General features: G+C 51.7%; 3 protein-coding genes across 11 annotated transcripts in view; 2 read left to right on the top strand and 1 right to left on the bottom strand.

Annotated features, from left to right (window-relative positions):
• The window catches only part of USP20 (ubiquitin specific peptidase 20), a 42,708-nt gene extending 36,692 nt beyond the window's left edge, over positions 1–6,016 (bottom strand). For 3 of the 8 annotated variants that reach the window (XR_008959835.1, XM_048223401.2, XM_048223402.1), the window contains exon 1: positions 5,926–6,007. The gene's annotated coding sequence lies outside the window, so the exon portion shown is untranslated. Of the gene's footprint in view, positions 1–5,802 lie in introns of all 8 variants that reach the window. The other 5 variants (XM_026514178.3, XM_048223404.2, XM_044389673.3 and 2 more) reach the window with 3 other exon arrangements.
• Positions 6,017–6,178: 162 nt separating this feature from the next.
• Positions 6,179–13,038, top strand: CUNH9orf78 (chromosome unknown C9orf78 homolog). Of its 2 annotated transcripts, XM_026514174.4 has the most exons (9): positions 6,179–6,328; positions 6,667–6,726; positions 7,693–7,744; positions 7,878–7,948; positions 8,893–8,970; positions 9,512–9,709; positions 10,510–10,646; positions 10,741–10,839; positions 12,348–13,038. In XM_026514174.4, exons 1-9 carry the CDS (start codon positions 6,246–6,248, stop codon positions 12,437–12,439), a joined length of 870 nt encoding a protein of 289 aa, XP_026369959.1. In that variant the 5' UTR covers positions 6,179–6,245; the 3' UTR covers positions 12,440–13,038. The 2 variants fall into 2 exon arrangements, with proteins under 2 accessions (XP_026369959.1, XP_057169366.1); XM_057313383.1 differs by having other exon boundaries at positions 10,741–13,038.
• Positions 13,039–14,275: 1,237 nt separating this feature from the next.
• On the top strand, positions 14,276–21,124 carry TOR1A (torsin family 1 member A). Its single transcript, XM_026514173.4, has 5 exons — positions 14,276–14,501; positions 15,009–15,274; positions 16,129–16,304; positions 16,403–16,530; positions 20,485–21,124. Exons 1-5 carry the CDS (start codon positions 14,324–14,326, stop codon positions 20,733–20,735), a joined length of 999 nt encoding a protein of 332 aa, XP_026369958.1. The 5' UTR covers positions 14,276–14,323; the 3' UTR covers positions 20,736–21,124.
• Positions 21,125–23,033: the final 1,909 nt, after the last annotated feature.

Raw genomic sequence — 23,033 nt, 5'->3', positions numbered from 1 at the left:
GGGGGAGCACAACCTCCATCCCCTCGGGGCTCTCCAGACCCCCAGAGTGTGACCAGGACACCTGAGGTCCATTTTAGAGAGGGGGCAGCATCTGAGTGCCCCCCCCCGAAGTTCTCAGAGAGGAAGTGGCACAGTTGCTACCCAAGTGGCTTCAAAGTATAACCTTTCACCACGTGACTCATCTGCTTGAGATCTGCTCTTAACACCTTTGCTTTTGGCTCATTAACTTCCGTATTGGGTTAAAATTTTTCCTCTCCTCCCACCTACCCTGGAAATAGAAAAAGGCTTTTTCTGTGGTTTCAATACAATGACGATACACCTCTGTAAAAGTTGGAGAACACCGACAAACATAAAATGGCATAAAAATCACCTGCGATCCTGTGGGGGGGGGGGTTACTGTGTTAGTAAGTCTCGTTTGTGTGTAGTGCCTAATTTAAATAACGACACTAGAATATAACAGATACAGTTTGTATACTAGGTTTTTCTGTTTATACCATGTACATTTCTCCTATCACTAAACTTCTTTTCAACAACTTCGTTTCTAATGGCTAATACCTCACATACAATTTAAGCTACACCTTACTTAGCTGCTTTCCTGCTCTTGGACACTTAGGGTATTTGTGTGTGTGTGTGTGTGTGTGTGTGTGTGTGTGTGTGTTGCCATTATAAATAAGGCAGTGAGAGATATTTTGAAATATAAATCTTTGACTATATCTTTGACCCAGGAAAAATTACTAGGTCAAAATGTATGTGCTTAAGACTCTGGATACATATTGACCAACTTCCCTCTAGATCCGCTATATAAATTTATCTGCTACCAGCAGTGTCTGAGCATGACCAACATAGAAAGTTTGAGGGTTGGTAACATTTTTTCAAAGTTGATGGTTAAAAAGGGCAAAGTTGAGTGGTAGTACTGTAAACTTTGGGTGTTTACTCTTCCGCACGCAGGACCTGAAACGCCAGAAGCGCCTGGTCTACAAGGGCTGCACTCCACTTATCTCCACTGGCTAGGAGCTTTCACTTCGTTTTATCTTGGTGCCCAACTGGCTTGGCTTGGGATAATGGCACACACGCCAGGTTTGGGCCCTGCCCTCATGGGGCACGGAGGCCCATATTTCAACCCCAGGGTAGCCATACGTAGCCACCAGGGATGCGATCGGTACTAGCGGCAGCCACCTTTTCCTGCGGTCTTCCCCGAGTCGGATGCTTCACATACGTTAGCCCTGGGGCTGACCCTAATTCCAGAAGGCAATGAGACAGCTAGCCCTGCGTTCAGCGCCTTGCTGGTCACTCGCAAGCTGTGTGTCTTTAAATGAATCAGTCGCCCCTCAGTTTCCACATCCGTGAAATGGGGACAGAGACAGCAACTAGTGTTGCGGGAGGGTGCAGGGAGACAATGCATAGGGAGGATTTAGCATTCGGATCACACAGACTTCCAGGGGGGCTCAGGGTCTGTATTTACAAGTAAGGACGCTCAGAAATGTTCTGTGCGATAATTTGTGTTTGTGGCCATGGTTTATAGATCAGGGGACAGAGATGGGTAGGAATGTGAGTGACACGCCTAAGGGTGCCCTCCACCCGCTTTTCAGCCAGGGCTCTGTGGCCCAGGACAGCGCTGACTCTGACCAGGCGCTATGCCCAGTGCTTCTCCTACACTCTTCACGTAAGGAAAGCTGTTTTTCATCTTAGGGAGGAAGAATGGAGGCCCAGACACAGGAAGCCATTTGCCCAAGACCATACAGTGAGGAAGCGACACAGTGAGGAGGGAGCCCGGCTGTATCTGCCTTCACGGCGCTTCCCACTCTTGCCTCTGTGCAAATAACTGGAGAGCACACAGCAGGCACTTAATAAAGACTGAAAGGGAAACCAACCTATGCTACCGGGGGAGCTGGCCCCCGGGAACAGGCCCTCCGGGAGAAGCTGTGCTGCTGGGAGTCAGCAAGGCACCTCCCCCTCCCCACTGGCCAGGCCAGCCTCCTCTCCTGGGGCAGAGAAAGCTGGGGGAGGGAGGCCCTGGCAGGTCTGGCCCAGAGCCCACCCATCGCAGGCCCCGGTGAGGCTTCTGAGAGGGTTCAGCCTGAGGGACACTGAGCACTTTTCCCTCCCTGGGGCCTGAAGCAAGGAAGGGGGAAAGTGCCCCCAGCCAGGGGGCGGGCAGGCAGGCAGCACCTCTGGGCCTGGCATCAGCCGCTCAGACCAGGCCTAGGGTGCCCATTACTCATCATCTTCCTGGCATTTCTGGCTACCTCCTCCTCCCAGTTAGGAGGCCAGTTCCTTAGGACAGGAGAGGGGATGCAGCCAAGCCCGCGCCAACACAGACAGACACCTGCCCTGATCCTTATTATACCAGCCATCCCACACTCCACATACCTGCCCACACCCCTCCGTGACCCTCTGGCCCTCAGAGCATGATCCTTCCCTCCCTCCTGCCCTCTTCTCTCTGTCCTACTTCCAAGCGACTCCATTTCCCCTAAAGCCCAAATACATCCCTTCCGCCAACCCAGCCTTAATTCCCTAAGAATCCAACAACCTCCTGACTCCCTCAGCCTCCTGCCTTGACAAGTCTTGCTTCCCCCACACCTCCGTTCTCCCACACCTCCAGTTTGCCTTACCCACCTAGCCTTACCCACCTAGCCCCTGCCCAGAATGGCCCCATGCACTGACACAGACCTCACTGAATCCTTACCACTATCCTGGAGGGCAGGCAACAACTGGGAGCTAAACCCATCTCCACTTCCATCACTAAAGGAGGAGAGGCTGAGGCTCAGAGAGGTGGAGTAACTGGCTGGAGGTCACACAGCTACTGAGCCTCTGATCCAGAATTTGAACTTGGGACTGCCCACCCTGAAGTCAGTGCTCTGAACTGTCAGCTCCACAGTCTCCCCAACAGCCCCAACCAGCCTGGTGGGGGTGATCTTCACTTCCTCCAAGCCAAACACCTACATCTGGAGGGCAGCTTCCTCGGGCCTCCCTCACAAGAGCCACTTCTGAGTCATGCTTCACAGCATTTTTCTGCTCAACTTAAACTCCTGAAGTCTACGGTAACACCTCTGAAGCCTGGCACTGCAATTTGTTCCCAGGCTCTGGAAGAGTCAGTTAATTGGAGAGGGCATGGGTTTGGGGCCACCCCAGGCTGGCAGTCTCTGGGGGTTAGCAGGCTGGAAGCCTTGACTGGCCCCCAGTCACTGAGAAGCCACAAACCCTGGAGTGCATAAGTATAAGCAGAAACTCAGACTAAGACCCCTAAAACCGCAAAGCAGAAGGGTCAGAGAGGTTCACGCCAAAGGTCACAGAGCCAGGAAATGACAGAATAGGGACTCCAGTGGGGGAAAGAGGCTCCGAGAAGGGAAGGCTCCTGCCCAGAGTCACATGGTAAGGTGGCAGAACAGGGGCTTGAACTGCGGGTCAGGACCTATAACTCAGTTCCACTGCTTTATCGTGTTACTGACCTAATCCCAAATGAGAATACACCAATTTAAATTTGCAACTCAATCCCCCCTCCCACTCATGATTCCCTTGCCTCACTGTATTTCCATACCACTCATAAACTTCTGCTATACTCTGCATACTTATGTTATTAGAACCTAAAGTCCAGGGGCGCCTGGGCGGCTCGGGTGGTTAAGCCTGCAACTCTTGATTTCAACTCAGGTCATGATCTCAGGGTCCTGGGATCGAGCCCCGCCCTCAGCATGGAGTCAGCTTGTCCCTCTCCTTCTGCTCTTCCCCACCCCCTCACCCCCTCCCCTGCTCATGCTCTCATTCTCTCTAATTAATTTTAAAAAAATCTAAATAAACAGACAAACAAACAAGAACCCAAAGTCCACTAGATCAGGGATCTTTCGTCTCTTTTGCTCCCTGGCATACTTCAAGCACCTAGATCAGTGTCTGCTCTATTCAGTAAAAGCTCAGTAAATATCTGACTAAGTAAATTAGTCCAACAAATACCGAACACTTACTACAGCCAGGTTGCGAACTGCAATTGTGTTGCTACATCCCAAATCTACCTACATTAATGTCCACTGAACCCTGAAACAAGCCCGGCTCCAGAAAGGAGCTAGTGAACCAACCCAAATTCAAGCCAAACACGTACATTTCCTTAAACAACCAAACTCTCAAAATTAAAGCATGACACATCTCTGAACTGAAGAGAACCCACATTTCCTGGAGGCTCCCTCTGAGAAGCAGTTTCATCTCACCCCCCAAAAAAAGGCCCAGCAAGACTTAAGAGGGTCTGCAGCCCCGTAGCCTGGCCACCCACTGCCACATTCACAGCTGCTATTTTCCCAGCACTGCCTCGGCTACACAGGTCTCAGTGAGATCTGCCACAGCCCAGAGGGTGCGCAGCACTGGGCATTTCTGGCCCCGCCAAGCAGGGCCAGCTCATTTGTACCCGACGCTCCTCCCTGGGATGTCAGAGGAGAAGGGTCCAGAAATGTCCTTGGCTTTCTGGCCCTCTCCTTAGTGCTGTCCAGTACGTCCTAGGGGGAGGGTTGCTAGGTGGGCAAAACCAGAGCCACCTCTAAAAGGGTAATGTCTGCAAACATGGACTCCCTGGGTTCCTGCAGCAACTCCTGGGGAGCCTCCCCTTCAGCCAGCAGGGACAGGGTGTCCAGTGATTCCCAGGTGCATCTGGGGTTGGCTGAGCCAGACTGCAGAAGGCAAGACTTTGAGATTTTAATATATGGCTTTTGACCAATGCCAAAAAGCTGTTCCAAGAAGTCCTGAGTTCATTTGTCTCAGTCCAAGGGAGAGAACAGCAATCTCAGGAAGAGACTGTTCCAGAGAAAAGGAAGGCATTCCAGAAGTGCTGCCCTGCGTCTGAATGGTCTTCCAGAAGAGGAAACCAAAACAGTCTCCGTCAGCCCCTCCCCCCAGCCGATGAGCTATAATAACAGCAGCTGCAGCAAACATTTACTGAGCTGCTACTGTGCTAGGTACTGTGCAGAACCTGCAGCAGAGGGGGGCCTGCCCCTGATCCCCGCTCCACCTTCCAGCTGTGTAAGCTTAAGCACCTATCACCTCTCTGAACCAAAGTCTCCTCGTTTGCAAAATGAAAAATAACTCGATCTGCTTCATAGGATTGCTGTGAGAGTTCACGGAGATAATGCCTAGCCCAGTGCCTGCCACATAGTAGGGCTTAATAAGGGGCAGTGCTTTCAAAGAAAAGGACCGGCCTATACTGAGAAAAGGAAAACTGTTCCAGAGGTTCCTAAAAGTCCTGTAAGCCATCACTGATACATTTTGCTATTTCCTAAGCGTTCGTTGATGCCTGTTTGTTTGTTTTCAAATAAACTTAATCCTCACAGCATCCTCGGGGTGGAAAGGGCGGAGGGCACGGCGACAGTACTCATGACAAAGGATGAAAACAAGGCCCCTGAAGGTCCGGGGAGGAGGCCGGCAAGCACACGAGGAGGGGCCCCCTCCCCTCAAACACTCCGGAGTACGTTCAAAAACATCGGACGCGGGGATGAAGTGGCTGGAAGCCACCATTTGAGGGGCAGTCGGCGCCCGGACTTTAATTCACCACTGCGAAGAAGTGGTCATCTTTTATCCCTAAAGAAAAAAATGCACGTCAGGGCCCAGACCCGGGGGGAATAAGTTAGCGCCCCGACACGCCACACTCGTGTTTTCAACGCTGGGTCAGGCCCCGCAGAAATAAAAGAGATGGCGGCCCCCCTTCCGGAGAAGTAACGACACCCCAGGGCTCCAAGTGCGGCATCGGGGCCCCAGAGGACACCCCCTGGGCGCCGGCCGAAGGAGGGGAGAAGGCGGCGGCGGCCAGGGCTCCCGGGCTCCGCTCACCTGGCAGCGGCGTTCTGCGCACCTGGCAGGGCCAGGCCCTACCCGGCCCGAAGCCAGGCTGTGACAGTCCCTGCTCGGAGAGGGCCGGCCCCCCGAAGCAGCCGGCGGCGGCCCGGAACTCACCTGCCGTCGCAACCGCGCCGCCGCTGCCTTGTCAGTCAAGCGCACCCACAGCTGCACCGCGCAGGGCCGTGGGGCCCGCTGGCCGCGCCCCGCCTCCTCCCCCTCGGCCGCCCAATCGGGAGAGGGGGACGCCACGGATGGGGGCGGGGCCAGGCGGATAGTGCAGGCCGGGGGCGGGGCCAGGAAAGTTTGGGGCGGGGCCGGGCGGGGCCGGAGCTGTGCGCTACGCGCTGTGCGCTCTGACCTCACTGCTGCGCGCCGGAAGCAGCCCGGGCCACTGTACAGGGGCGCGGCGGCCGGACCGCGGGGCGGGCGGGACCATGCCGGTCACCGGCAAGAGTTTCCGCCGGCGCCGGGCCGACTCAGAGTCGGAAGAAGATGAGCAGGACTCAGAGGAGGTTCGGTGCGTTTGGGATGGGGCTTCCAAGGGGCAAGAAGAGAGAGCCGGCTGTGAGACTTAATCACCGGCCAGGCTCCTCTTTGTGAGCCGAGATTGTCGTCCCTTTCTGCAGACAAAAACTGAGGCTCTTAGGGATGAGGCCGCCGCCCCAGGGCCGCACAGTTGGGAGAGGTGTCCCCAGGATGCACGGTGGATCTGACACCCAGTGGGTCTAAGCGCAGGGTCGCCTTCTGGAACGTTGTGCCGGCGGCTCAGCATCTGGGCAGGGGTGCCCGTCGAAACTGCCTTTTGAGTCTGAGTTCCGCGGAGGGTCTCTCAGTCTGTGCGTTGCCTTTTTCCAGATTAAAGCTAGAAGAGACCCGCGAGGTGCAAAACTTGAGGAAGAGGCCCAACGGGGTGAGGTGGGTATCGCTGGGGGACCCGAAGGAGGAGGAGGCGGAGCTGACAGAGACACGCCCCCTCCTGGATCTCCCACACAACTATCTCCTCAGACAGAGCTTCTTCTCTTAGCACACTGTACACCTTCCACTGCCCTGAAAGGAGTCCAGCGTTCTTTAAAGACGTTTAACCAGGAGATGGCCTGAGCTGTGTGCTCTTGAGGTTTGCCCCAGAGGTGCAGAAACGGGTTATTAACTCGTGTTTTTATTGCACCCGATTGTGAAATGCACATTGATTGTTAAGAGTTTGGAAAATTTAGAAAAGTGTAATCAAAAAAATAAGCAGCACCCATAATTCTCCCATCTACAGGTAACCAGTGTTAACATTTAATGTTCTGGCCAATCTGTTTTCTTTCTCTCTTTTGTAAAGATTGTGAGCACTTCTCTTCTATGCTGTTTTTCAACTCATTTTCACAGTTCAGGCATTAACATTGTGGTTTATTTTTCCAAAATCCTTTCTAGTGGCTGCATATTAGCCCACCACTTGCATTTGCCATAATTTGTCAACTAATCCCCTACTTAGGGGTCATTTGTAGAGAACAGTAGGTCATTTGTAAATGTTCACCAAATAAGGGTGTGATGGGTATTTTTCTACATTTGTCTTCAGCTTCGTGTTCCCCAAAGGCAAAATCTTAGAAATGAGATTTCCAAGCCAAGATAATGTCAAATGGCTTTTTAGGAGAGTGTACCACTTCAGCGTACGCCCCACCCAGCATCTAAAGTGCTTGCCCAACTCTGTTTTATGCTCGTAGGCTTTTCCAGCTGGCTTTAGTGCCCACTCCTCAGATCTTGCCTTTACTCTAATGTTGCAACGTATAAACTTCCTGAGTGTTTTTCCTCATATCTCAGTTATGTAATTTTTGTCTCTCTCTGTCTCTCACTCTTACTCACTCTTTCTCTCTCTCTCTCTTCCCTTTTGTTTTCGTTCAGTGCTGTGGCCCTGCTGGTGGGAGAGAAGGTACAAGAAGAGACCACCCTAGTGGTGAGTTGTGGGGGCCTCCGTGGGTAACGGGGAGCTGTGGCTGCTCTCCAGTGGGTGATTGTGTTTAAAAAAAAAAAAAAGTCCACTGCCAGTTATATAGACGCTTCCTCTCAGCTGTGTTTTCTTTCTGTAGGATGATCCCTTTCAGATGAAGACAGGCGGTATGGTGGACATGAAGAAACTGAAAGAAAGAGGCAAAGATAAGTAAGTGCAGACCTCGCTGAGACACACACTAACCTGTAACCCCTGCCTGGGTCTGTGTGACCCCAGATAGCTGGGGCCTGCAGCAGCAGCTTTAGTGGGATATCCTGAAGTAACCTGTGTGCTTTATGAAGGGTCGGTAGCTTAAAAACAAATGAAAGCAAAACTTTTTTTTTTTTTTTTTTTTTTTAATTTTAGAGAGTGTGAATGCATGCCCGCACATGCGCTGGGGCAAGGGCAGAGGGAGAGGGAGAGAGAGACTGTCAAGCAGACTCCCTGCTAAGCGTGGAGTCCAGTGTGGGGCTCAGTCCCATGACCCAGAGTTCATGACCTGAGCCGAAATCAAGAGTCAGATGCTCAGGGCGCCTGGGTGGCTCAGTCGGTTAAGCATCTGCCTTCAGTGCAGGTCCCGATCCCAGGGTCCTGGGATCGAGCCCCGCATCAGGCTCCCTGCTCAGGTGGGGAGTCGGCTTCTCCCTCTGCCTCTCCCCGTTTGTGTGCTCTCTCTCTCAAATAAATAAAATCTTAAAAAAAAAGAAAAAGAGTCAGATGTTCAACCGATCGAGCCACCCAGGCGCCCCCAAAGCAAAAACTCTTGAAAAGTTAGCTTAGTGTGCTACGGATACTCGCCTTTTGTAAAGGTGCATTGTTGAGTGTGTTTCAAACCCGTGTGCAAGTTTTGTTTTTCTTTTTTAAGAAGCACACAAAAACACAATTATAAAAAAATAATAGAAAATAAGAAATTAAAGTATCTACTCACTCCCCAGAAAAATCTCCAGAGGCCAACGGTTTGCTTGCTTCTGTGTCTTCTATTTACGTATCCCATACATATTTTTTCCCAACCATAAGCAGGATGTACTTTCTGTGTGTGTTTTATTTATATACTATCAAGCTCAGCCTCACTGAATTGTGACTTTAAGACTCTGCTTCATTGCTTCTCCTTTTAGGATCAGCGAAGAGGAAGACCTCCACCTGGGGACGTCATTTTCCGCAGAAACCAACCGAAGGGACGAGGATGCTGACATGTGGGTATCAGTCTAGCTGTGAGCGATTTAGGGTTAGACAGAGTGCAAGGTGTTTAGTCGCAGATGACATTTCTAAAATTATTCAAAGGCAGCAAAGTTGGCCCCTGTCACCCCACCTCCCAGGCTTTTCAAAAAATTCTTTAAAAAGTGGTTCTTGGGATTTTAGATTCCTTGACTAGTAATATTTTTCCTAAACACTGTAGGAGTAAACATTGGACTTACCCACTTTTTTGCTAACAAGGCCGTTACACAGATGACTACCGTCTACCATTCCCTTTCTGTCTCCAGCAAACCTTGCCTGTATTAACACCGGTAGATTGGGAGGACATAATCTCATAATAGAGGTTGGCGCTTTAAGCTGAAAAAGTTTTGCTTGATGAAAAAACTCAAGTTATTTTAATGTTTCTCATTTTTCCACGGACTGATGGAAACTTCATGGACCATCCCTGCTCTGTGGGCCAGTGTTGAGGACCACTCATTTTCAAGACAGGTTTTGTGAGCCTCCTGCCTCTCCCTGAGGCCTGTGGTTTTCTCATTTCAGGATGAAGTACATTGAGACAGAGCTGAAGAAGAGGAAGGGGATTGTGGAACACGAGGAACAGAAAGTCAAGCCGAAGAATGCAGAGGACTGTCTTTACGAACTTCCAGAAAACATCCGTGTTTCCTCAGCAAAGAAGACCGAAGAGATGCTTTCCAACCAGATGCTGAGCGGCATCCCCGAGGTGGACCTAGGCATCGAGTACGTTTCAGACCCCGGTCTGGCCCCTCTCCTGCCCCTAGCCCACCAAAGAAGTGAAGGGGACTGTTTCTTACCTGTCTCCTTGGAAACCCACACATAATAACTATATTTTCTCCATCCGGCTGAGATGCTTGTGTGCCCACAGTATGTCTGAAGGATTGGTCAGTGTTGTTAGACTTAAGGGAAAGTCTCCTGAACGCAAAAGTGTGATGTTTTATTTATTGAGATATAGGTAACATGTAACATTATACTGGTTTCAGGTATACAACATAATGATTTGGTGTTTGTATACAGGTGTTTGTTTAATCTTTGTTCACAGCTCTTCAGCTGTTCTAATCAGACCCTTGTATTCCTCTCTTTTATTCTAGCAGGAGCAATGTCAAAGGTTTACCCACCCCATGATCCTCCTTTTTATTTTTTGGAGAACATCTGCTCTAACACGGGATTGTCATGGAAGAAATACGATGTTCAGAATCCTCTTTGGATGTAGCAGGAAGTGGGGAGACTTCTGGGTTCTCGCCTCTTTTCTGGCCTTACTAGCTCTGAGACCTGGGCAGTTCTCTTTTCCTCTCCGAGGCTCAGTTTCCTCTTGATCAGAAGAGGACAGTATGTCCTGCATCGCCGACAGCTGTGAGAACACGTGAGAACGTGACTGTAGGAGAGTTGGTCGGCTGTAGGACACTGTGCTCCCCGAGAGGATCTCCCTGTGCACCAGTGGGCTTCCAGCCTGACCGTCAGTTCTGTCTGAGGACCAAAGGTGAGACGATCTAATACATGGCATGGCTCCTTTCTCCCCGCAGCGCTAAAATAAAAAATATCATTTCCACGGAGGATGCCAAGGCCCGCCTGCTGGCAGAGCAACAGAACAAGAAGAAAGACAGCGAGACATCTTTCGTGCCCACCAACATGGCCGTGAATTACGTGCAGCACAACCGATGTGAGCTTTTCTGGGGGAGTAGCTCTGCCCCATGGGGGAGGTCCCCTGGTTCCCGTATCTTGTCTGACGTGTCCCCTGGTCTCTTTTGATTCAGTTTACCACGAGGAGCTCAATGCCCCCATACGGAGAAACAAAGAAGAGCCCAAAGCCCGACCCTTGAGAGTGGGTGACACGGAGAAGCCAGAGCCTGAGCGTGAGTACAGCAGAGGCCCGTGGAGGCAGGGTGGCGTCGGCACGGGTGGAGCTTGGGCTTTGGGGCCAGCGCACCTGGGTTCCACTCCATTCTCCGCACCATGGCCATTTGCCTTTCCCTTTCCAAGCCTCGCTTTATTCACCTGTAAATGGGGATCATCATAAAACCAACCATTTGGGGTTGCTCTGAGGATTCACTGGGCTATCAAAGAGAATAGAGACTTGAAAAGTTAGGACATTTCAGTAATCAAAAATAAATTGAGAATTACTCACAATGTCACCCAAAGATGAGCGCTGTTGACATCTTTATGGATAACCTTGCAGACTTTAAAAAAACATGTGTATTGGAAAGATATATTGTATACATTTTTAACACAATCGCATAGTGTTTTACTCAGTAGTGTGCCCTGCTTGTCTCTCTGTGACAGTAAATACATAGTTTCCTGGTCAGTGGCCATCTCATGTTCTATTGTATGGATATACTGCAGTTCCCCTGGTTGGACACTTAGGTGGTTTCTCATTTTTCCCTATTTATTTATTTATAAGATTTTATTTATTTGAGAGAGAGAGTGCGCACATGCGTGTGCACAGAAGCAGGGGGAGGGGTAGAAGGAGAGGGAGAAGCAGACTTTCCTCTGAGCAGGGAGTGCAACGCAGGACTCGATCCCAGCACCCCATGATCATGACCTGAGCCGAAAGCAGACGCTTAACTGCTGAGCCACCTCAGTGCCCCTCATTTTTCCCTATTTAATCACTGTATTTGCCTATATCATGTACTTAGGCTACATGCCAAGAAGTCCCAAAGGCTCCCCTAGACGTGGGGCGATTCGTTCCCCCACTGGCAGCATCCAGCGGTGCCCCTTTCCCTCGTGCTAACCAGCACCGGGGGGCTTCTCCTTTTTCATCTACAACAGGATGATCTCAGGAAATGCTGAAGTTGCTGAGGCTTCTGAAAAATCCAGGCTGTTGTTTTCCCCTCCCTCCCACTTGAGAAATGATTTTCTGTAACATCTTGGTTGCGTAGTCTTCGATTCCCAGAGCTTTGTGTTACTCACACGTAGTAAGCAAGGACTTTGGAGTCCCCAGACTCGGGTTCGACTCTCAACCTCCCTTCACTTTCTGAGCAACCTTGAGGAAGTCACCTAAGCTCTCCGGACAGTGATGGCAACGTGCCCCTGTTAGAATCGCTGTGAGGGGTAAAAGAAGTTGTATCTGAAAGCACTGAGCACCAGGCTTTGTACAAACTGTCACTGCAGTGGCACACCCACTGACTGGTCACCTCGTCTGCTGTCACGTCACCATACAGTCACCTGACTCCACCCTCTGTTTATTGTCATTCACGAGTGAAAATAACAAGTGTTTACTGCCGCCCTACTGTGTTCCTATCCCCAAGGGTAGGCACCTGGGGCTCCTGTGGGGGAGTGAGAGGCGTGGTCCCAGCCTAAGCAGAGCTAAAACCTCTCAGCGGCTTCCAGTTTGGCAAATGGCTTTCCCTCTTGTGCTTTGCAGGGTCCCCTCCTAACCGCAAGCGTCCTGCTAATGAGAAGGCCACTGACGACTATCACTACGAGAAGTTCAAGAAGATGAACAGACGGTACTAAGGGTGGCAAAAGGGAGAAGTGCAGAATGGGATGTAAATAGCGCTGTCCCCTCCGTACCCCCTTCCCCCCCCACCCCCTGCCTGCCGCCCCAACAAAACGCTTCTTGGATGGGAGTTTGCTTATTTGCTAGCAGACCGTTCCAAAAACAGACTCTATTCGTCCTGTTGCTTACCTGCTGGATTTTTCAGGCACCGCATTTATAACCTTTTGAAACAAAACAATGTGTCGTTTCCCTATTTGAGGGCAAACTCTATTCTTGTGAGCATTATTAAATCTCGTTTGTAAATATGTTGACTTTCTCTTAATATTGGCCCGGGGTCAGGAGGAAACAGCTGTGCTCAGAGTGAGACAAAACCCTTTCAATCACGCTGTTAATTATTATATATGCAATCATGTGTTCTACTTTCAAATACCTGGAGTTCAGAAATGCATCCTGCACTGTTGACGCTGGAGCCAGCTGACAGCAGGAAAATCTAGGATGGGATCAAAGGGACACTGGCATTTTCTGACTTTTACAAAGTTATCTATTTCTTTTCATTAAGAAAGAAAAAGTTTCTATCATTTTCAGCACTTAAGTATTAAATATGAAACGAATCCAACCTTGTTTGTATTGTGTCTCCTTCTACCAACACTAGGTAATGTGTTGAGAGCCTGGCGTGTGGGCAGCTCAAATGCAAAACTTGCTGAGAGATTTTCTCATTAAGAGATATGGCTCCAACCTGCTGGCTGTTGGGGGGCGCTGCCCCCTGTGCTGTCATTCTCCTGAGGCACTTAACACAGGTCAAGATGAGGAAGGATGAGCAGGTTGGTTGACCTCTGGGCTGGTTTTTAGAGTGGGCGTTGTGGTTAGAGGAGTTTGGCTTTGGAGTCCGAGTTGAGCCTTACTCACCGCGTATTATACCCTTGGACAAATCTCTTTCCCTCTGAGCCTATTTTCTCATCTGTAAAATGGAGATAGTTTTTATTTTTATATTTTTTCCTCCATTAGAATGCATGATCAGTGAAGGCAGAAACCATGTATGCCTCGTTTTTTTCCCTTGAATCCCCAGGGTCTAGTCCATAACCCAACACATGGGCAACCCTCAAAACCATGAATGAATGGGTGAATGAGTGCAAGTAACTTCTCAGTGGAGAAATCTGAGGAACACTCCCTCATCCAGGTGGTGAAGGTCAGTAACAGTCATAAATCATGTTGCTAGTATGTATCCTTCATATGTCATGAAAATAGCACTCTACCCATGTGAAGTATGTTCCTCCCCAACACTCATATCCCCAGTCTAATCATTAGAAATTACTTCCCAATAGTGGGGTGTCCTACAAAAGATTTGACCAGCACTCCCCCAAGACTGTCACGGTCATCAAAACCAAGGAGAGCTTGAGAAAGAGTCTTAGCCAAGGAGGAGCCTAAGGAGACATGAGAACGAAATACAATGTGGTATCTTGGGCGGGATCCTAGGTCAGATAGAGGACATCGGGTAAAACCTAAGGAAAAATGGGCAAACTTTAGTTGGGCCAGTATAGGTTCATTAATTTTAACAAATGTAACATACTAATATGTTAATAATACGGGAAATTACGTGGGAGGGTATATAGGACCTCTTTATGCTGTCTTCATTTTAGTATATCTCTAAAATCGTTCCCCGAAAACAGTCTTATTTAAAAAAAAAAACAAAAAACGCCCCCAGCGTCCTCCCGGCCTTCACCTCCCGGAAGCAGGCAGGGGCTCTGCCCCACACAAAGATGGCGGCCGCGGCGGCGCGATCAGACCCGCCCCGCACAAAAATGGCGCCCGCGGCGGGGGTGGGGTGGGGACCGGAAGCGTCGTCTGGCCGTAGCGCCGGTCTGGGGTAGCGCGAGAACGCGCAGGGCGGCGCGGGTCCGGGTATGAAGCTGGACCGGGCGGCGCTGGGCCTGCTGCTGCTGGCGCCGTTGGCGGTGCGGGCGGTGGAGCCCATCAGCCTGGGACTGGCCCTGGCTGGCGTCCTCACCGGCTACATCTACCCGCGTCTCTACTGCCTCTTCACGGAGTGCTGCGACCAGAAGCGGAGTCTCAGCCGGGAGGGTAGGACGGGCGGGGCGAGCGTCGAACGGGGGTCGGGCGGCCGTCGGGGCTGAGGGCCGGGGGTCGGGAGTCTGAGGCGGGGGGCCAGGGCCGGAGCCGCAGGCGGAGCGGCTTGGCTGGGGTGGCGCCCGGCGCCAGGCCACGACCACGACCTCGGACGACCCGGGTTTGGTCGGAGACCCAAGGAGGCGGGCTGCGGGCCGGGCCGCTTCCTCCTACGAGAGTTTCGCTCCGGAGGCAGGAGGGATGGTGGGAAGTCTTCCCGCGCCGTGGGCGGCGGCCGAACCGCAGCCCTGTCCTGCGGCGCGCGGAGAAGGGGCAGGGCTGGCCGGGGGAGGCCTCCAGGCCCACCGCCACCTGCGGGCCAAGTGCTGACGTACCTCAGCGTTTCACCGGCGCTCGAAGAGCTTAGCTGGCTCTGCTGGCTTTCACACGCGCCTGTACACTTGGCTAGATTTCGCCAGACACACAGACACCCCCTTCCTGACTAGCTTTGCTTTTCCCCAGCGCTGCAGAAGGATCTGGACAGCAAGCTCTTTGGACAGCATCTTGCAAAGAAAGTCATCTTAAATGCTGTGTTCGGCTTCATAAGCAACCCGAAGCCGAAGAAACCTCTCACCCTCTCTCTGCACGGGTGGACGGGCACGGGCAAAAATTTTGTCAGCAAGATCATCGCGGAGAATATTTACGAGGGTGGTCTGAACAGTGACTATGTCCATCTGTTTGTGGCCACGTTGCACTTTCCACATGTCTCCAACATCACCCTGTATAAGGCAAGAGCAGAATTTTGGAATCCTTCCTGGATGATGCCCCGTTCGCGGTTTCTTTGTCGTGGGGTGGGATTTGGGAATTGCCTGTTGGAGTGAGTGGCCTGAAGACGTCTACACGCGTGGGTTCCTTTGAAAGGTGTGGAAGTTAGGGAGGGTTTGAGGTTGTATGGAGCAGTATACCATGGAGCTTCGTGGTGGTTGCTGAAAACAGGCTCCCTATGATACTCGTTTTAGTAAGTGGGGTTAGACATGGACGTCATCACGTCCAACCTAAAGATCATCACATCTAACTCATTTTGTAAAAGAGGAGACATTTCTAGAATGGCCTAATGTAGTTTAGCCGAAGTGTTGCAAATTGCTTTTACAGTTTAACTTGCTGATTAATAATGGCCTGGACTTTGGGGGCAGACACACCTGGTTGAGTCCTAACTCTCCCACCTGCCAGCTCTGTAATCTTGGGACCAAAGAAGGCAGGTGTACACAGGATACGGATGAACATTGCCGTTTTAATGACAAGGACCAGCAGCTCAGTGACATGGCATCGCTGTATCCGCACAGCACAGGAATTACAGTCAGTGTGGGGCTTTGGAACCAGGCAGGGCAGGGTTCAGATCCCAGCTCTACCACATTACTAATTTTGTAATCTTGGGCAAGATGATGAAGCTCTATGCCTCAGTCTCCTCATCTGTAAAATAGGTATGACAACACGTGCTACATGGAGTTGTGGGGAGGAACCACAGAAACTCGTGTGCGTGGTGCCGAGCACACAGCACTCCATAAACGTGGCCATTGTGGAAGCAGTTATTTCTCTTGCACTCACTGAGAACTTTGATTGGCTTTTCCCTCTTGTCATTCAGGACCAGTTACAGTTGTGGATCCGCGGCAACGTGAGCGCCTGTGCGAGGTCCATCTTCATATTTGATGAGATGGACAAGATGCACGCCGGCCTCATAGATGCCATCAAGCCCTTCCTAGACTATTACGACCACGTGGATGGGGTCTCCTACCAGAAAGCCATCTTCATATTTCTCAGGTAAGGTCAGGGCCGGGAGCCGCTTGAAGAACTCTGCACCCAAGTCCCTGGGCTTCAGGACGAAACCCAGTCCTCACTCATCCGGAATTCTGTTGCAGCAATGCCGGAGCAGAAAGGATCACAGACGTGGCTTTAGATTTCTGGAGAAATGGGAAGCAGAGGGAGGAGATCAAGCTCAAAGACATGGAGCCAGCCTTATCCGTGTCGGCCTTCAATAACAAGAACAGTAAGTGCCAGCTGTTACTAACCCTTGCGCTTGTGATCCCGCGGCCCTAAGATGTAGCGCTTCGGCATCGCCGCGGCCTGGGAGCTGACCGGAAATGCCAGTTCTCAGTCCCTGCCCCAGACCTACTGAGGCAGAACTTCTCGGAAGAATCTGTGTTAAACTCCAGGTGACTTTCAGACACCCTAAAGTTTTGGAAAGTGCTGTTTTAAAGAAAGAGGGACAGTCTTTGATTGTTGACGTCTTAAAAAATGAGTTCCTTGTTTTCTTTAGCTAAATGCTTTTCCTTTGTGGAAGAAAAGCAGGCAGTTGAGCAAGGAGGGCTGCTGTGGGTGCCTCCAAAAGAGAGGACCTGTCAGGTCCCTTTTTGTGTGTGTTGTCCTGGAACTCTGAGGAGATTCTGTGCACTAGAATAATAGCCAAGCAGGCGGCAGGCCCTTGTTCTGCACTGGGTGCTGCATAGAACACCCTACCTGCAGATTTTCTTTGATCTCCACAGTAACCTCGTGGGGTAGAAACTGTCATCGTTTCTACGATGGAGGACATGGAGGCTCGAGGGGAGCCGCTTGCCCAAGGCCACCCAGCCTGTTTGGTGTCCCTGGTCCCAGAGCCTGAGCTTTTCACTGCCCAGCTCATGGGTTTTCCAGTGAACTCAGACACCTTTGACCTTGAACCCTTGGCGGTGGGAACTCCCCATGATGCAGAATGACTCAACAGGTAACCTGGGAGCCATGTGGGCTGACTGTTACCATTTAAATCTGCTCCATTCGGGTTTCTTCTTGGGCTTAGAAGACAAAAGTTCTCCCTTGAAACAGGAATTCATCCTCCTGCAGAGATACGTGAAACAGTATGGGGTGTTGTATATCCGTTTTGTGTAGCCAGACTATTACTGATGAAAGCCAGGATATTTTGTAATAGGTTAGATGGTTCCTTGGCATGCCAAACAGTATGAACGCATGCACTGGGAACCATAGCCTAAATGCTTCAGCAAGGTGAGGCTTGTTGCCTAGAACCCACGTTCTGGGAGGTTACAGAGGGTTCCAGAGTATAAGCTTCAGAATCAGGTGGACCAGGCTCAGCCATTGACTGACTGCGGCCTTGGCAGATGGCTGAACTCATTCATTCATTCATTCATTCATTCATTCATTCCACAAGTGTTTACTGAGCACCTACTAGGTGGCAGGCACTGGTCCAAAAACTGGAGACATAGCAGTGAACAAAAGCAAATCCTTATTCTCATGGAGTTTACATCCTATTGATAATAAATAAGGAAGGAAATGGGTCAGTTGATGGATATCTGTATCTACATAGAGGTAGAGATCTGTCTTCCTGTCCGGTAGGTAAAAGGGCAGTCAGTATCGAGGGTTTGGGGGTGCTGGAATGAGGATGGGCTGCAGTTTTATATAGAGTGATCAGGGATGGCTCACTGCGAAGGTAACATTTGAGCTGATCCGAGGAGTGAGGGAGTGAGCCATGTGGATACCACAGGGAATAGCATTCCGTCAGAGGGAACAGCACATGCAGGAGCATTGAGGGGGGGTTACCTAGGGTCACTGTGGCACCGAGGAACAAAGGAGAAGGGGGTTGGGTAAGAGGCAAGACTTCCACTGGGGGTGCTGGTCGTGGAAGGCCTAGAGGGCCATAGGGAGGCTTTGGGTTTAACTTCAAATGGAGGACAGAGCCCCTGGAGTGTTTTGAGCAAACACTGACATGACCAGACTTGGTTTTAACAGGACCACGCTGGCTGCTGGGGTGGGGGTGGGGGGCGGCTAGACTGAAGGCAGCAGGGGCAGGGACACAGGAGCTGTGCAGCAGCCTGGGCCACGAATGCTGGTGGCCCAGCCCCCCATGCTAGTCGTGGGACCGGGTGACACGGTGGGATGAGGATGCGTTTTGAAGGGAGAAATCTAAGGAAGGTAGAACAAGATCTCCTAGAGGATCGGCGTGGGAATGAGCGAGGACCAATTCAGCGGTCTGGCTTGAGCTGCAGAAGGGTGGCGCTGCCATCTCGGGGGACAGACGGCGGAGTTGCGAGTTGGTGGGGCTGGGTGAGAGATCTCGGAGGCAGGCGTGGACAGTGGGCGAGGCACCCCTGTAGAGATGCGGGGCAGATGGCTGGCCGTTCAGTGAGCTTCTGGTGGGGCGCTTGGGCTGAGGGTACAAACTGGGGAGTGGTCCGTAGATGGTTTTTCCAGAGACTGTCTGAGATCATTGTTTCGTCTGAACACTCTCCCTGTGGTCGGGTTCTTGTCGTGCCGGCTCTGCCCAGAGGTCACCTCCTGAGCCAGGCCGCGTCTGCCTACTCTGGCCAAGGAGCCTGTCCTCCTTGGCCACTCACCCCATCTCAGTGCTCACAGCCCCGGGCACTATCTGAAATTACCTGTGTGCCGGCTTGTCGGGCTGTGACCCCCTGAGGCCAGCGTCCACGCCTGCCGGCTCCATGCCCTCTCCCCAGGGCCCGGGGCTTGCCTGACGCAGAGCAGGCCTTCAGGAAACGGGCTATGCCCCTTGTTACTGCTCGGCCATTAGTTTTGTTCTTCCCCGCAGCCACGGCCAGACTCCACCCCATCCAGGCAGTGAGATCTTTCCCGAGCACCAGTTATGTGCAAAGCACTGCTGGGAAAGGAAAACGGACGCTCCAGTTAGGATTTCTAACGAGAACTGTGTGTTCGCTCTTTGTCCCCGTTTCTGGCACAGATCTAAAACACTCAGAATTTCCTACGTGACAAGAGCCACAAAGGTGCCTTGATATTCATAACAAACCCGTTAGCCACACCTGAGTTTGTGTTAATAAGGGGCCTTTGGAGAAGCATCTAAAGGGCATAGTCTGGTTTCCAGGGGAACCAACCAGGTGATGGGAGGGTTCGAACTTTCAGTCCCGTCCCCTGACTGCCGAGGAGAGGAGGGGGGCTGGAGGTGGAATCAGTCGCCAGTGGCGAGTGATTTGATCAGTCACGCCTATGGAACGAAGCTCCCGTAAGAACCCAGAAGGATGGAGTTCAGAGAGCTTCCGGGGTGAACACATGGAGTGTGGGGAGAGTGGTCCTCTGGGAGGGGGCCTGGAAGTGTCCCGTCCTTCCTGCATTCCCTGCCCTGTGCATCTCTTCCATCTGGCTGTTCCTGAGTGCTGTCCTTTAACTGAGCAGAATTGTAGCACGGCCAGCTGGTGCTGGAGGGTGGCTTGGTGGTGTGGGAAAAACGCCACACACGTCGGAATTGGTGTCAGAGTGAGGCCAGGATTGAGGCCCCAGAGTAAAGTGGCGAAGCGTAAGGGAAGACGGTCACCTCTGGAAGCACGGGTGTGACCCAGCGGCATACGGTCATCAGGAGGGAGCGTGTGCTGGGTCCTCCTGGGAATCCAGGAAGGGACGTGACTGGGTCATGGGGTGGGTGCCGAGCCAGCACTCGTCGCCGCTGAAAACACACAGCAAAGGCTGTGCCCTGGGGCCGCACCAGAGCGCCATCTTCACACAGCATGGCTCTGAGGTTCAGTTCCTGGTCCCGCGGTGCGCGCTGCGTGGTTTGGACGTGCGGGCAGCGCTGGTGGGTCTCTGCCCTGTTGCTGATCCAGCTGCTGCAAGTCCAGTGCGTCCCAAGTAAGGGAGTGGCGGTTCCTTCCCTGGGGCCTCCTCTCTCCTTGCACTTTCTTTGAAGCTCTGCCAGCCTGGAATGCTGGTCCGCCCCGTACCCCTCTCCGCCTCTCTGCGGGTACCTGGCACTCGGGGCTGGTCCGCGTCTCTCCCGCTTCGCATCTGTAGGTCCATCTGGGAGGCCTCCCCTGTGCCCGAGGCCTAAGGAAGGTGCCACGTGTCCTGTGCTTGGCTTTCGCGGAGGCATCGAGCTCCCGGGTTATACCTGACTCACTGGATCGTGGGCTCCACCTCCGGGTCTGGCCCCCAGTGGACGCCCAGTGGATGTGTGCTGGATGGATGAACAACACCTTTTTCTTTTTCCCAGGTGGCTTCTGGCATAGCAGCTTAATTGACCGAAATCTCATTGATTATTTTGTTCCCTTCCTCCCCCTGGAATATAAACACCTAAAAATGTGCATCAGAGTCGAAATGCAGTCCCGAGGCTTTGAAATTGACGAGGACATTGTAACCAAAGTGGCTGACGAGATGACATTTTTCCCCAAAGAGGAGAGAGTTTTCTCGGACAAAGGCTGCAAAACTGTGTTCACCAAGTTAGATTACTACTACGATGACTGACGGCCCTGGAGTCATTGCTTCGAGTTGGAGAAGGAACTCAAAACACCTGGCTCTTTTCCCGGACCTCCCCCGGCTCCGTACTGTGGAAGAGGACTAAAGGGAACACTTCCTGTGGGACAGGATGGGAATTTTCCTGCGCAGTTTTCATCCGGCGAAGCCTACAGGCATCATACCCTGCAGATCGTGGACTTCGGAACAGCCCCTGGAGGCGTCAGAGAGGAGGAAGCAGCCAGCTCCCAGTCCGCTCAGCCCAGGGCTCATGATTTTGTAAAAATCATGTTTTAATTTCAAGCGTTTCTGTTTCAAGGAAGGACGTCTAAGTTTTACTGAAAATGTGGTAACTTTATTTAAAATGGTTTTTAACGTTATGAGAAACTTCTCAGACTCTACATTCCTGGCTTTGTGTGGTTTTTTTAAGTTCTTGTCACCGTATCGTATACCATGATGTCTTTACTGCAAAAAAAGCCCGAGGCTGGGTTCTTGGCATGTTGTCCCTAGGATGGCATAACTGGGGACCAAGGCTGGGGCAGTGATGAGACCTGTCACAGGGTGACTGTCGCAAGGGGCAATGAAGTGTTTAGATAAAAGGACGAGTGCGTAAGAGGGGACACACTCAGGCAAGTTGCAGATAGATAAGCCTTAAATCCCCTTTCCAAGGGTTTTGATCTCAGTAACATTGTGAACCGCGGGAATGATCGTAGCAACATTGTGAACATTGGTGAGAAACAGAGTTTCTTTGAAAGAAAAGTATTTCCAGCTTCTCACCTGCCAGTCCTTCAGTTTCACAAAGGAAGATCCTTCTCTGCTTTCCATTCCTGAATGAGCTATGTGTTGTCTGGCAAGTTTTGCCATATTTTTAAAAACTGTACTCATTGCTAGTTTTTGTTGTTTAATGAGAATTCCCAGAACCTCTTAGGAAAGTTTAACTGTCCCTCCCCCCAGTCCACCCAGAGGATGCCGAGGATAGCGTTTTTGCTTATAACTACAAAGAGCTACCATTTTGCAATAAAATTGTGTATAATCTGTGAATACATCTTTAAAGGAGGGAAAAAACCCTCCACCGTAGGTCTTATGTGCTGCAGCTATGAATTAAGACCGAACAGGTGCAGTGCAGGCTGGAGTGAAGTTTCACGCAGGGACACAGGACCCTGACAGCTCTTGCTCTTCGCTCAGCTGTACTGGGGTTCGTGGAGCTCCTACACCCAGCCGCAGAGTTGAAATCCAGAGACGTGACCCCAGCTGAGATGCTAGGCAGGAGTACGGAGCCCTGCAGGAACCTAGACGTACCTTGGTGTATGCAACACCCATGTGTGCCTGCCGGCGGTGGGGCTCCTCTGGGGTGTGGGACCTAAGTGCTCCCAGGGACCCATTTCTAGTAGGCCCAGAGGACCAGCTGGCGCCCAGCTGCCACAGGAGCCCCTCTGCCTGTCCCCTGGCCTGCAGAGAGGCTCTTCAAGGGCGTCCAGGCCTCCTAAGGACGGCTGCAAGTGTTGGAAGGTCCTTTTTTTTTTTTTTTTAAGATTTTTAAAATGTATTCATTTGCGAGAGAATGAGTGAGAGCACGAGCAGAGGGGAGGACAGAGGGAGAGGGAGCAGCAGACTCCACACTGAGCGAGGAGCCCGATGTGGGGCTGGATCCCAGGACCCAGGGATCATGACCTGAGCCAAAGGCAGACGCTTCACTGACTAAGTCGCCCAGGCGCCCCACGGGTTGGAAGGTTCTTGACGTGGAGCAGAAGCTATCCCCAGGAGTCACAGATCGGGCTAAAAGTTCTCAGACGGCAGCCCCAGCACCTGGGCGCCCCGAGTGAGGGAACACAGGAGACCCCTGACTTCATTTGGCAAGTGCAGTCTTTGTAGACGAGGCAGTACAGGTTGGAGCGGACACGGCACAAGGCTGGGAACAGACCCGGAAAGTCCTGTCTCGGGACTGGAGCACCTTCAGTTAAGAAATGGGGGGAGTGGGTGGGATGCTGGCAAAGAGGGTTTGAACTTTTCAGAAAGTAGCTGGCTTGTCCTCAGTCCTGGAAAGAGGGTTGGTGTTAATGATTCACTGACACAGAAGAGGCCAGGTGGCGCTCGCGAGAAATTCACTGCGCCGGCTCTGGTTTCTGGCTCTGAGCCTGGCCTTGCTCAGGTTCAGAATGTCAGCAGAAAGTCCTGTTTTCCCACTGCCTCAATATCCTTCCTTCCTATGTTAATTTTAGGAGAAAACACTTGCTAGAAAGAAGTCCAGCTCTCCCTGGCATTTTCATCCATGGAACTGTGGCGTAGAACCCATCCCCTAATCCAGTGTAT

This window comes from Ursus arctos, unplaced genomic scaffold (genome assembly GCF_023065955.2).
Source record: "Ursus arctos isolate Adak ecotype North America unplaced genomic scaffold, UrsArc2.0 scaffold_18, whole genome shotgun sequence".
Lineage (NCBI taxonomy): Eukaryota > Metazoa > Chordata > Mammalia > Carnivora > Ursidae > Ursus > Ursus arctos.
This window is presented reverse-complemented; position numbering and strand designations above follow the sequence as displayed.

Coding starts and splice junctions, on each gene's coding strand:
- CUNH9orf78 (XM_057313383.1), top strand. CDS start 6,246: ATGCCGGTCACCGGCAAGAGTTTCCGCCGGCGCCGGGCCGACTCAGAG. Junction 6,329..6,666: donor CAGGACTCAGAGGAGGTTCG/GTGCGTTTGGGA, acceptor GCCTTTTTCCAG/ATTAAAGCTAGAAGAGACCC. Junction 7,949..8,892: donor AAAGAAAGAGGCAAAGATAA/GTAAGTGCAGAC, acceptor TTCTCCTTTTAG/GATCAGCGAAGAGGAAGACC.
- TOR1A (XM_026514173.4), top strand. CDS start 14,324: ATGAAGCTGGACCGGGCGGCGCTGGGCCTGCTGCTGCTGGCGCCGTTG. Junction 14,502..15,008: donor GCGGAGTCTCAGCCGGGAGG/GTAGGACGGGCG, acceptor GCTTTTCCCCAG/CGCTGCAGAAGGATCTGGAC. Junction 16,305..16,402: donor GCCATCTTCATATTTCTCAG/GTAAGGTCAGGG, acceptor ATTCTGTTGCAG/CAATGCCGGAGCAGAAAGGA.